At 34.5% G+C, this 13442-nt stretch overlaps 1 protein-coding gene across 1 annotated transcript in view; it reads left to right on the forward strand.

The window, feature by feature from the left end:
- IL1RAPL1 (interleukin 1 receptor accessory protein like 1) overlaps positions 1-13442 on the forward strand; it is a 1386881-nt gene that overhangs the window by 1316963 nt on the left and 56476 nt on the right. Inside the window, exon 8 of the mRNA XM_041740328.1 lies at positions 11739-11871. Within this exon, the coding sequence (XP_041596262.1) occupies positions 11739-11871 (133 nt within the window). The remainder of the gene's footprint in view (positions 1-11738; positions 11872-13442) is intronic.

Below are 13442 nucleotides of genomic sequence, written 5' to 3' on the forward strand. Positions count from 1 at the left end.
CAGGTAGTGATTTCATTTCCTTCGGGAATATACCTAGAAGAGGGATTGCTGGATAATAGTTTTGTTTTTTACTTTTTAAGGAGAATCCATACTGTTTTTTCCATAATATCTGTACCAATTTAAATTCCCACCAACAGTGTAAAAGGGTTCCCTTTTCTCCCCATCCTTGTCAACATTTATCTTTTTTTTTTATAAAAGCTGTCCTCAAAGGTGTGGAGTGAGAGATCATTGGTTTTGATTTGCATTTCCCTGATGATTACTGATGTTGAGTACCTTTTCATATACCTTTTAACCATTCACAATAGGCAAGATATAATCTATGTGCCCATTGATGGATGAATGGATTAAGTAATTGTGAGAGAATATATATATATTCTATATATCAAGTAATATATATTAAGTAATATTATTACTTAATATGGAAACAATCTATGTGCCCATTGATGGATGAATGGATTAAGTAATTATGAGAGAATATATATATATTTCATATATCAAGTACTATTATTACTTAATAATATTAAGTAACATATGCTTCTATATATTAAGCATATATTAAGAATATTAATATATATTCTATATATTAAGTAATTGTGAGAGAATATATATATATTCCATATATATGGATTAAGTAATTGTGAGAGAATATATATAAAATATAAATATATATTAATATATAATATAATATGTTATAATATATTAATATAATATAATAATAATGTTATATAAATATATATAATGAATTTATTCAGCCTTAAAACAGGAGATACTGCAATTTGCAGCCACATGGATCAGCCTGGAAAACAGTATATTAAGTGAAATAAGTCAGATACAGAAAGAAGAAAACTATGATCTCACTTATATGTGGAATCTAAAAAAGCCATGTACATAAAAGGAGAGAGTAAAACAGTGGTTATTAGGGGTGAGGAGGTGGTCAAAGGGTATAAAGTTGTTATTATTTAAGACAAACAAGTCTAGATATCTAATGTACAGTATAATGACTACAGTTAAAAACACTGTACTGAATGCTGGACATTTGCTAAGAGACTAGATTCCAGGTGCTCTCATCACAAAAAATAGAAAAGTAACTGTGAGGAGATGATATATTAATTAGTGTAACTGTAGTAATCATTTCACTATAAGTGTGTGAATGTGTGTATATAAAATGATCATGTTGTACACCTTAAATGTATCCAATTTTTATTTTAAAAAGAACATACAAAAATCAATACATTTTGCTCTTTGGACCATCCACTTGCTGTCCCCTGCTACTATCATTATACTTTTTTTAAGGATAGTTATTGATAATAACTGTCTACTTAAATTTCTAAAGAATATAGAATTGTTTTGTTGAATTCTACAACTTATTAGACTTTTATTAGCAGTAGCATTAAATCTAACATGGACTTCAACACCTGCACCCCGATGTTTATAGCAGTAATGTCCACAATAGCCAAACTATGGAAGGAGCCTCGGTGTCCATCGAAAGATGAATGGATAAAGAAGCTGTGGTTTATGTATACAATGGAATATTACTCAGCCACTAGAAATGACAAATACCCACCATTTGCTTCAACGTGAATGGAACTGGAGGGTATTATGCTGAGTGAAATAAGTCAATCCGAGAAGGACAAACATTATATGGTCTCATTCATTTGGGGAATATAAATAATAGTGAAGGGGAATGGAAGGGAAGGGAGAAGAAATGTGTGGGAAATATCAGAAAGGGAGACAGAACATGGAAGACTCCTAAATCTGGGAAACGAACTAGGGGTGGTGGAAGGGGAGGAGGGCGGGGGGTGGAGGTGAATGGGTGACGGGCACTGAGGGGGGCACTTGACGGGATGAGCACTGGGTGTTATTCTGTATGTTGGCAAATTGAACACCAATAAAAAATAAATTTATTATTTAAAAAAAAAAATTGGACTTCAGGGCAGCTCAGGTGGCTCAGCAGTTTAGCGCCACCTTTGGCCCAGGGCATGATCCTGGAGACCTGGCATCGAGTCCCACGTCGGACTCCCAGCATGGAGCTTGCTTCTCCCTCTGCCTGTGTCTCTGCCTCTCTCTGTGTGTGTGCCTCTCATGAATAAATAAATAAAATCTTTAAAAAATAAATAAAATGGACTTCAAAAGTATTGTTTTTCCAACCAAGAATCTGCAAATTTTATGTATATATATTTCATAAAACTTTAATCTGACTTGATGTGATTTTGTGGTTCATTTATTCACAACCATCTCTTATTATAATTTGTTTATTGCTCATGTAAATCAGATTTTTATTATTTTCTATTTCATTACTATGGAAATTATGTATGATATTGATTTTTAGATATCATGGACCATAGCTAACCATAGGGTGTTCTTTGTAAGGCTGACAAAAACATGATAAAAATCAGTGACTTTTAGAATATAAGATTAAAGAAAAAATAATTTAAAATCACATTAACTAGCTAAAATAAAAGTACATTAATTTCCTACAAATCATCTACTTTAAAAACTAACATTTATCAGACTTCCAAATTTACCCCATTGAGGAAAACTTTCTTCTACTGAATTGCTTTCTTCAGTTGTTTATTGCCACAGGGTTCCAATACGCCGAGTTAGATCATCCTACAATTTCATATTAGGCAGACTATGTCTCATTTTAAAATTTCATAAGCCAGCGTTTAATGATTTTAGAATTAATGCCCTTTAAACTTGCATTCTCTGTTTTTATTTTGCATATTCTGGCTCTTAAGTTTCTTAAGGGCATTTCTTCTTCTGGATGTGAAATTCTGTCAAAATATACAGAAAGGATGGATAGCCCTCTCACTAAACATTACCATATGCACTCCATTTGTTTCATTGGGGTGATGTCATATTTTTGACAAGATATTGATATATTTTCTATATAATTCTGTTTTAGAATAACTCAAACTGCATCTAGAATAACTCAAATTGTACAGATGTTTACATTTTGTAACATAAACACAAAAGTCTGTAATATCAAAAGGCCAAATTTTAAAAATTTGCTGGTGAGAGATTATTATAATTTCTTATATTTGGATGTTTGAAAGAAAGAACTCTTTCTTCAAAGAAATTAAAAATATAGGTGCTTCTGAATTGGTTTAGTATGCAATTACAATATCTTCAAATAATACTTTTTATCATCCTTTTAAAGCATATTACTGTTGTTTCATGTCTTATTGCTTTGGAAAAACTTCAAAAAAAAAATTATCGTACAAAGATGATGCTGATAGGTGCCCTTGTACTGAATTTAAAAGAGATGATCCTGTCAGTCCCATTTATATTAAATTCTTGTGTAAAGTGTGTCTACTTTTAAACATTTGGAAATAACTCTTTTTAGTTTTTCTTAAAGACTATAAGCCTTTGATAATTTTAATTTAGTCTGTATAAATTCATAAGTAAAATTACAAATCCATCAGAGGATATACAACACAACAGTAGGGAAATTAAACATTTTAGGTATGATGGTGACAATTACATTCTGTGGTCTAACAAAAGCCCTTTTATTCTGATAGTTTTTATAATTTTGAACAACATTGGTTATTAATAAAATAATTATATGTAATAAAAAAATTTTGGTTGAATATGAATGGTAAGAACCACAAAGACATAATACTTCACACTCCTGAAGAATGTGAAGAATGGCTAGAATGGCCTAGCCATTCTAGAATGGCTATAATAAAAAAAAACAGATAAGTTTTGGTGAGCATGTTGGAAAATTGAAACCCTCAGACATTGCTGGTGATAATGTACAATGGTATAGCCACTTTGGAAATCCAGTTTGGCAATTCCTCAAAGATTTAAACATAGAATTATCTTATGACACAGCAATTCCACTTTTAGATATAAATTCTACTTCTAGATTCCGCTCAAGAGAAATTAAATCATTTATGTCCACACAAAAATTTGTACGGGAGCATTCAAAATAGCATTATTCATTACAGTCAAAGAGTAAAATGTCCATCAGCTGATTAATGGAAAACAAAATATGGTATATCCATACAATAGAATATTAATTTGCCACAAAGAATAATGAAGTATTGATATATGCTGTAATATGGATGAACCTTGAAAACAATAAGCTAAGCAAAAGAAGCCAGACACAAAAGGCTACGTACTATGTGATTCCATTTATACAAGACGTCCAAAACAGGCAAATCCACTGAGAAGCAGATTAGTGGTTGTCAAAGGCTGGGACGATTAGGGTGAAATGACTAGTGACTACTTGATTCAGGATTTCTTTCTAAAATGATGAAAGTATCCTAGAGTTGATTATGCTGCTGGTTCTGTGAATATAATAAAAACTACATGGATAAATTGATATGTGAATTACATCTCAATATAGCTATTAAAATATGCATGCAGTTTCTTTGAGAGAACAGGGTTTTTTTTTTTAAGAATTTATTTATTTATTTATTTATTCATTTAAGAAATAGCGAGCAAGTGTGCAAGCAAAGGGGGAAAGAATCTTAAGCCGACTCTGCATGGGGCATGGAGCCCAATGCCATGCTCCATCTCACGACCCTGAGATCATGACCTGAGCCTAAACGAAGTCAGATGCTTAACTGACTGAGCCACCCAAGTGCCCTGAGAGAACAGTTTTAAAGAGAGTGGTGTGCTGGTAAATGTTTGACGATTCATTCTCCAAGTATAATCTGACATCTAAGTGGTTTTGATACTTTGGCAAATAAGAGACATTGGAGATATATGTCAGAACTTTATTTTTTCATCAATGATGTAAGCAACTTTTTTGCTGAATCAGAATATAGTTTTTGGATACTAGAGGAATTTTTGTGTTTATGCTTTTACCAATCTAACAGCTATAGATATGACACTTTTAAGTGTAAGCTACATTATTAACTTTTTCTCCATGTTGTCTTAAGTATAGACAGACAACAAAACAATATATCATAGCCTGACTTGTAGAGTTGGGCAACTTATGGAGTAAATACTTTCACCATGGATGATAGCAAACTACCAACATAATCTCACTAAATGTGCAGTTGGGAAAAATGTATAGTGACAAACAATTATATAGTATTTTTGCCATACAGCTACTGTAGATGAATAATGTAGCAAAATAATTAGGAAGTTTTTAGTTTTGAATATCTAATACCTTTGTTCTTAATACAGTATAATTAAGGGGTGCCTGAGTGGCTCAGTCACTTAAGCATCTGCCTTCAGCTCAAGGCATGATCCCAGGGTCCTGGGATCAAGTCCCTCATCAGGTCCCTGCTCAGCAGGGGCTCTGCTTCTCCCTCTGCCCCTCCCCCTTCCCCTGCTCATGCGCTCTCTCTCTTTTTCTCAAATAAAATCTTTAAAAGAAATAATACAGTATAGTTGATTGTAAGTGTCTATAATTTGATATTTAATAATGACTGTGTTTAACAATCCACTTACAGAATTTCTGAAAATGGCAGTAATTGACTCCTACAAGCTGGTATGAACTGGCTCCAGCCCACAAGTGAAATAACATCTGAGTGAGGAGGCTCTACATTTGCAATGTTGCAGGCTAGTTTACAAGACAGACTTGGCCTGCTGAGATAGGCTATAGACATGTAACCTTTAATTAATGAAGCTTTGAAAAAAAGGAACCAAGGGAAAATGCAAGTACAAGAGATATTAAGCAGGTTATTAATTTGAAAGTATTTATTGAGTTCCTAACACATTCAAGACACTGTAATTGGTCCTAGTAATATACAAAGGTAAATACACATGTAATTTCTGCCTCTGGGGAATAAATACTCTAGTTCCTAGGTTAGGCATGCAAACAAACCAGATATTGTGAGGAATATATTATGATAAAATGCAGGTATGTCCCAAGGGCTATGGGAGGAGAAAAGACAGAATTACTATTTCTAGAAAAGGCAAGTCATTCTTTTGGAAGAAGTGGAAATGAGGAAAATTTAAAGCAAGGAATATAATGTTAAAAAGCATGAGAATGTGAAATGAATCATGGATGGACTGCCCCTAAAACTCAAATGCTAAAAACCTATTATGTAAGTGGCATGCCCTGCTTCATCAGTGCAAGGTATAAACACAGTCATATTATTCTGAATTTCTTCATCCTATTTCCTAACTGCCTAATTCCCTATGTAAAATGTCCCAACTTCTATTTTCCTCTCTGCCCTTATGAACTTCCACCTGCCCTTATTGGGTGGAAGTGCATCATCTCTCCCTAGGTCTCATCCTGCCCAGGAATTTCCATCAAGTCTCAGTTCTTATTTGACCTACCAGGAACGGCTGATAGTCCTTTATTCCTGCTTTCAAACATGGGTAATACACACTTGGGGCCCAAAGTCACAGTTCCCTGACACTCATGTGATGAACCATCATTTCTCAGAAGAAAAGTACTTTCTGAGTGGACACAACTTTCCTCCCCAACACTTAGGCAGTTGGGTAGTCCCAGGTGTGAGCCAGACTTTACGGGGCACTTCTCTCAAGATAGGCTCCACTGAGCTTCTCCTGTCCTTTCCTGCTAGCATAGCTGTGCATATGCGACATGATCTCCTTTTGTTCAGCCACACAAGGGGGTATAATTGAGAGAAACCACTCAAAAATCTATTCACAAAAAAAAAAAAAAAAAAAAATCTATTCACAGAACAGACTTTCTATCCTGATTTCATTGAGAAGCAGCTGGCAACTCCCCAATCTACCCCCCCTTCCCCCTACTCACACACCGATGCATGTAAATTATAAAAATAAAAAAAAAATGTTTTCCACCTTATCAGACTTTCTATTTAATCTCCACTTTGAAAGGTCTCCTATCATATTGATAAAGAGCACAGTGACCTGTAGTCACTGCTATCACCTTTTAAGAAATTATGTGGAAATAAATCCAAGCTTTGCAGTGACTATTTCTTATGTGATCCCAAAGTATTGTAACATTCTAAATCCTTCTTTATTCTCTCTGATCCAATCCCAGTTTAGCAAATACAGTAAGAGCGATTACCTTAGAATTCAGATGTGATTATGTCAGTCTCCTCCTTGAAACCTTTCCCCAGCTTAGCCCTGCCTTTAAATGGAAGGCCCAAATCTTCTTCAACATGGCCTACATGGAAGGATATGGCTGCCAGTGCTCTGGTCTCATCAGTACTCTACTCTCTCCCTAATCCTCTCCCCACTTCCACCCCCACATACACCTGAGCTTCTTTTTTTTTTTTTTTTTTTTTTTTTTTTTAAATGTTTTTTTTTTTTTTTTTTAATTTTTATTTATTTATGATAGTCAGAGAGAGAGAGAGAGAGAGAGAGAGACAGAGACACAGGCAGAGGGAGAAGCAGGCTCCATTCACCCGGAGCCCGACGTGGGATTCGATCCCGGGTCTCCAGGATCGCGCCCTGGGCCAAAGGCAGGCGCTAAACCGCTGCGCCACCCAGGATCCCACACCTGAGCTTCTTAAGCCAGTCTGAAGTTATTTATTTCCTCTAAAGTTCCTTCGCATTCTTTCATTCATCCTATTTCCTCTCAGAATGGAGTGCTTTTCTGTTTTTCCTTCCACCCTCTTTTATGCCTTCCATGAGTTCCACTATTTGACCCACAGCAAGCCCAGTCCAAGTCTGGATAGAGTTCCCCTAAGTGTCCCTATAATACTGCAGATACCTCCAATACTGGACCTTAAGGCAAGGTAGGTAGTCAAAGATCAGGTGAACAAAAATGACTGAGAAAGCAAATCATTTCTTACGTGGGTACAGGAGCCATTTCCTAAGTATTGCAGCACAAAGCTTACAAATGAGAGACATGAAGAATTAGATAATGGAAAAATCACTTGATCTGGGAACATAGGATTGTGACAAGAGGGACAAATTCAGGTCCCAATGAGAGATTCAATTCACTTTTCTGCTAATATCAAGCGGAGTTGCTAATGGCATGATCATTATCTATAAACCCCCAAATTTAATATAACTATAATGGGAAATTAGGTAATTTCTGGAGATTTCTATTTAAGAATTCCAGTCACTAACTCCCACCTAAAAATTAAAACTTGATCTCTTAAAAAACAGATTAAGTAAGTTATTGATATATAAAAATTTAAAACTCTGTAATATCTGTTGGTTCTGTTGGCATGTGATATTAATCACCACACCAGGTAGTATTTTGAGATTTACATTTTGAATACATGACTGCCTTGACACTGTAACAGGTAGGTCAATTGCATAAAAGCTGGTGAATGTATGAAAAGGGAAGGCAAAGAATATTAGGTTTAAAATTGTTTTGTAACATTGGATTGACACTTGCCATAGAAATCCACAGTTGATTTCCAGTCAGTAAGATTGACATTCAATTATCCATTTTGTAATGTGAATATTCTCCAAGGAAGGAGGGTTATGTATTGAAATATTTAAGAAACATTTATATACAAAAATTAATAATAAAGGAACCTACTTGGAGCCCCATTTTGCCTCTTAAAAGCTTGTAGACATTTTCTGGATTTTCCCTATCTTGTCACTAATGATGACTATTGTATACAGGTGCAAAATCCACGAGGAATCGCTTACTTGGAGAACATGCTGACATAAACAAAGATAAAAGGCAAAGGCTATATCGTGCCATCTTAGAAATATTAGACAAGCAAGAATTTATTTATAAATTATTCTTACACAATGGATATAATTAAGATAATATTAATTTTATTCAATAAAAATGTTATTGTAGAACTTGTAGAATAGGATTTTTTTTAAGTTTTTATTTGAACTCCCGTTAGTTAGCATATAGTATATTAATTTCAGGTGTACAATTTAGTGATTCAACACTTCCATAACACCCAGTGCTCATCACAAGTGCACTCTTTAATCCCCATCACCTCTTTCTGCCATCCCCCCAGCCACCTCCTCTCTGGTAACCATCAGTTTATTTTCCATAATTAAGTCTATTTCTTGGTTTTCCTCTCTTTTATTCCCCCTATTATTGTTTGTTTCCTTTTTTTTTTTTTTGTCTTGAGTAAGATTTTTATTATTTTATTATTTTTTTATTGGAGTTCCTTTTGCCAACATATAGCATATCACCCAGTGCTCATCCTGTCAAGTGCCCCCCTCAGTGCCCATCACTCAGTCACCCCAACCCTCCGCCCACCTCCCTTTCCACTACCCCTTGTTCGTTTCCCAGAATTAGGTGTCTCTCATGTTCTGTCACCCTCTCGGATATTTCCCACTCATTTTCTCTCCTTTCCCTTTTATTCCCTTTCACTATTTTTTATATTCCCCAAATGAATGAGACTATATAATGTTTGTCCTTCTCTGATTGACTTACTTCACTTAGCATAATACCCTCTAGTTCCATCCACGTTTGTTTCCTTTCTTAAATTCCACATATGAGTGAAATCATATGGTATTTGTTTTTCTCTGACTTATTTTGCTTATCATAATACTCTCTAGCTCCATCCATGTGATTGCAAATGGCAAGATGTCATTCTTTTATAACTGAGTAATATTCATATATATTAATATAAATATATATATATACATATTCCACATATTCTTTATCGTCAAAGGGAACATTGGTGTGCATATATTCCTTTGAATTAGTATTTTTATATTCTTTGGCTAAATACCTAGTGGTGCAATTGCTGGCATTTCTATTTTTAACTTTTTGAGGAACCTCCGTACTGTTTTCTAGAGTGGCTGCATCAGTTTGCACTCCCATCAACAGTGCAAGAGCATTCCCTTTTCTCCACATCCATGCCAACACTTCTTGTTTCTTGTGTTGTTAATTTTAGCCATTCTGACAGGTGTGAGGTGATAGCTCATTGTAGTTTTGATTTGCATTTCCCTGATGATGAGTGGTGTTGAACATCTTTTCATGTGTCTTTTGGCCATCTGTATGTCTTCTTGGAAAAAATGTCTATTGGTGTCTTCTGCCCATTTTTAAATTGGATTATTTTGGGGGGAGTTTTGAGTTCTATAAGTTCTTTATTTATATATTTTGGATATAACCCTTTATGAGCTATGTCATCTGCAAGTAGACATACTCATGCAATCACTCGTAAGCACAATTTCAGAGCTTAGCTCTGAGGTTTCCAGTCTTTAGGACTCTCCTTCTTTGCACTTTAAGGTCATTTAGTTGTCCTTTAGAATCTTCTCAAGAATTTATGAAATTCAGAAAATTTGCTTGCTTCAGATGCCAGCAAAGGTATCATGGTTTTCAGCCCCTCTCATAGTACCTGAGGGGAAGGAAAAATTCTTCCTCTACCACTCAAGGTCTTCCAGCTGGACTAAGAATTGATATGAGATGGATTTACAGGAGAAAAAGCCCAAGGTTTTATTACATGCTCATGGAGGCCCAATAATGAAATTGATTCCTAAAGAAATGGCCAAGGCAGGCAGTTTTTATGCTTTTTAGACAAAGAAGCAATAAATCTGTGAGAAATTGACAGGCCAAAGAAAAAATAACTTTGAGAGCTTGAGTTAGTAAGGAATTCTAAAGAGAATTTGGGCTGCAGTAGAACATAGGTAAAAAGTAACAAGGGTTGTTTTTACAGCCCTCTCTGCTCTAAATTCCCTGACTCTGGTGATAAGGGTGTCTTATTTATTTTCTGGTACAAAGAGGTACCTTTCACATAGGAGATTCATTTTGTGCTTTCAGGCAGATAGAGGAGGGTCTAAATGTCATCCTTGTATGGGCTGTCTCTTAAGTAATTTTTATTTAAAATACTCAGTATGCTGAAGTGGCCCATCTTGGGGCAACTCGCCTTGGCACTCTGTATACACTAAGAGGTTCCTTGCCTCAATCAAAGCTGGAGTAGGCCCTTATGGCTCCCCATCTCATCGCCCATTTTGTAGTTCCACTTGGAGGCAACAGGATCTTAAAACTAGTATGTACTGGAATATTTCAGTTCTCTAATGCCAGCTAAGGCTTGGAGAAACCAGGTGTTTGCAAAATGGCATAACCTGTCCAGAAATAAGCCTTACTTTTGCAAGCATTAAATTTATTTCTGCCTTTTAGTCAGGGACCTCCACTTACCTTATTAAGTAATCAACCAATATGTATTCATCATTACAATGATCTCTCCTGAGTAGCATGTTGAAAGAAACTAATCTCCACAGTAACATCATTGATTTTACATCTAATAAAAAAATCTCAAAAAAAAAAAAAAATAAAATAAAAAAAAAAAAAAAAAAAAAAAAAAAAAATCTCAAGAATTTATTCTCATGAGTTGTTCATTTTTTTAAATATGCTTTTCTACCTGAGCTTATGTTGGTTTCCTTAATTAGAACCTTATTCCATATCTAGTAAAGATTTTTTAATAACATTTTTAAGGGATCCTGGATTTACAGTTCCTTTTCTTTCCCTTCCAAAGATTTTGTCTCCTTTCGATTTTCCAGTCAGGACTGAGAAACACCTTCTACCTGCCCTGTGAAATCTTATAATTACTAACATTATTTACCCTCTGATATCATACTTTGAGAAGAGCACATCACCTCTGTGGTATCATTCCCAATAATTCATAACCTAAATCTAATTGTGTAAAAACATGAGGCAAGCATAATGGGAAGAACCTTCTCTAAAATAGCTGACCAATCTTCTTCAAAATCTTATAAGTAACTCCCATTTCATTAAACAAGCTGTCAAAAGCACATATTCTATAAATTCGACAAAGATTAAAAATAGCTGAAAAAACATTTTAGGTAAATGTTTCGTTAAATCAATGAGGTGCTTAAAATGTTACCTGCCAGTTTGCCTAAAATAAGAGTGTACAAATAGTTTTATAACCCATGTCCATCACTTCTCTCTGCAGGTGACTCAGCTAATCTAACCTGCAGAGCTTTCTTTGGGTACAGTGGAGATGTCAGTCCTTTAATTTATTGGATGAAAGGAGAGAAGTTTATTGAAGATCTGGATGAAAATCGAGTTTGGGAAAGTGACATTAGGTAAAATAATTTTTTCTTTTAACTTGTACAGTCAAGTTAATGTTTGCTCTGTTAGTGAATAGAAAGTGAGCTAAAGGAACGTAAAGGGAGTTTTGGTGGGGTTTATTTGGGGGTGGTTACCATCATAATTAAAACATCTCAACATTGAATGGCAAAGAGACAAAACACTGTTAAGAGACTGTGAAATTACAAAACATGAATGCCGTGTGCAAAGAATTTAAGGGATACAGAAAGGCGTTTTTCACTAAGGAATACACTGAGTATGAGACAGACCAAAAGTACCATCAAATATGGAAAATGTGAAATTGTGCCTTTTGTTTATAAGAGCTTTTTTAAAAATATTGTCAAGAGGAAATATTAACAAGGTACTAGGACTCGACCAAACACAAACTCTGTTGTTTTCCCTTTATGTTTGTACATATTTGAGCCATCAAGTGGATTATAAAGCATTTGATAGGAATGATAGAGGATATACAAAATGTTTTCATTGTCTTTTTTTGTCTGACTTTAAGGCCTAAATATTAATATAGTGGGAATGATAAAGGATAACCATTAAAAAATACCATCCATTTTGAGGGCATAATGTTTAAACCTCTTTAAAAAACTTATTTGTTCATTTACTTTTAAGTATTCAGGTATTTGATAATGACTAAAATTATGCTTGGACATAGATACTCATTTTTAATCATAGTATAAGTAAGCAAGCATATAAATAATAATTAAGTTATAACTGAATCAAAATGCTGATCATGCATAAACATTTTCCCATCTAAAGTTTACATCTTCTGGGTATATATGAGCATATATAAGGCTCCTCCTCCTAAATTCAAGGACTTTTATAACCTGATCAAAAGTATAAGTGAAAAAGATCTGTGATATTAAAAACATATAAAACTGTCATATAAGGTTATTTCTACTGGGATCTTCTTCCTGGCGACAAATACACAAGAATATTGCACTCCACCTGGGTTTGGAAATGCCCAGACGGACAATTCTCCAATATGTACTAAAATGTTCCCGGGCCATTTTTCATATTTATAACTTCACTATTATTTTTTACTCATGTACTTTGAGATATTAAAGTTAAAGAAGGACAATAAACCTCCTAATTTTCACCCTCTCTCTCTTTTTGCAAGTGCTCAAGAAAGGGCCTAGGAAGGTATATTTCTTTAATTCTGCATTAGGAAGTATTGTGCAGACATGAGTTACCAAACAAATGGGAGGATGGAGGTGGAACCCTTGCAAGCAGGGAAAAAGAGCCTCACTTTAAGGTTTTCCATTCGCTCTGAAAGATCACAAAAACCTTTGACAGTGAGGTTAGTGTTTGCTATTCATTTAATGTCAGAATTAAACACTTCATCAGAACATTTAGTCTACGGATTTATAATTTCATATTTCTCTTAAAATAGGCAATTAATTTGTATCATTAAAAAAAAAATCCAAGCTGGAGCTTTCAACCAAAATGTCAAACTAGCTCAGAAATTTTCTATTTTTCCTTTCTTTAAAGAAAAAAAACTAACAATCTATATAATTAGTCCCCCAGCCTAAGACATTAAAATTTCTTCTCTCAC

Source organism: Vulpes lagopus, chromosome X (assembly GCF_018345385.1).
Source record: "Vulpes lagopus strain Blue_001 chromosome X, ASM1834538v1, whole genome shotgun sequence".
NCBI classification, from domain to species: Eukaryota; Metazoa; Chordata; class Mammalia; order Carnivora; family Canidae; genus Vulpes; species Vulpes lagopus.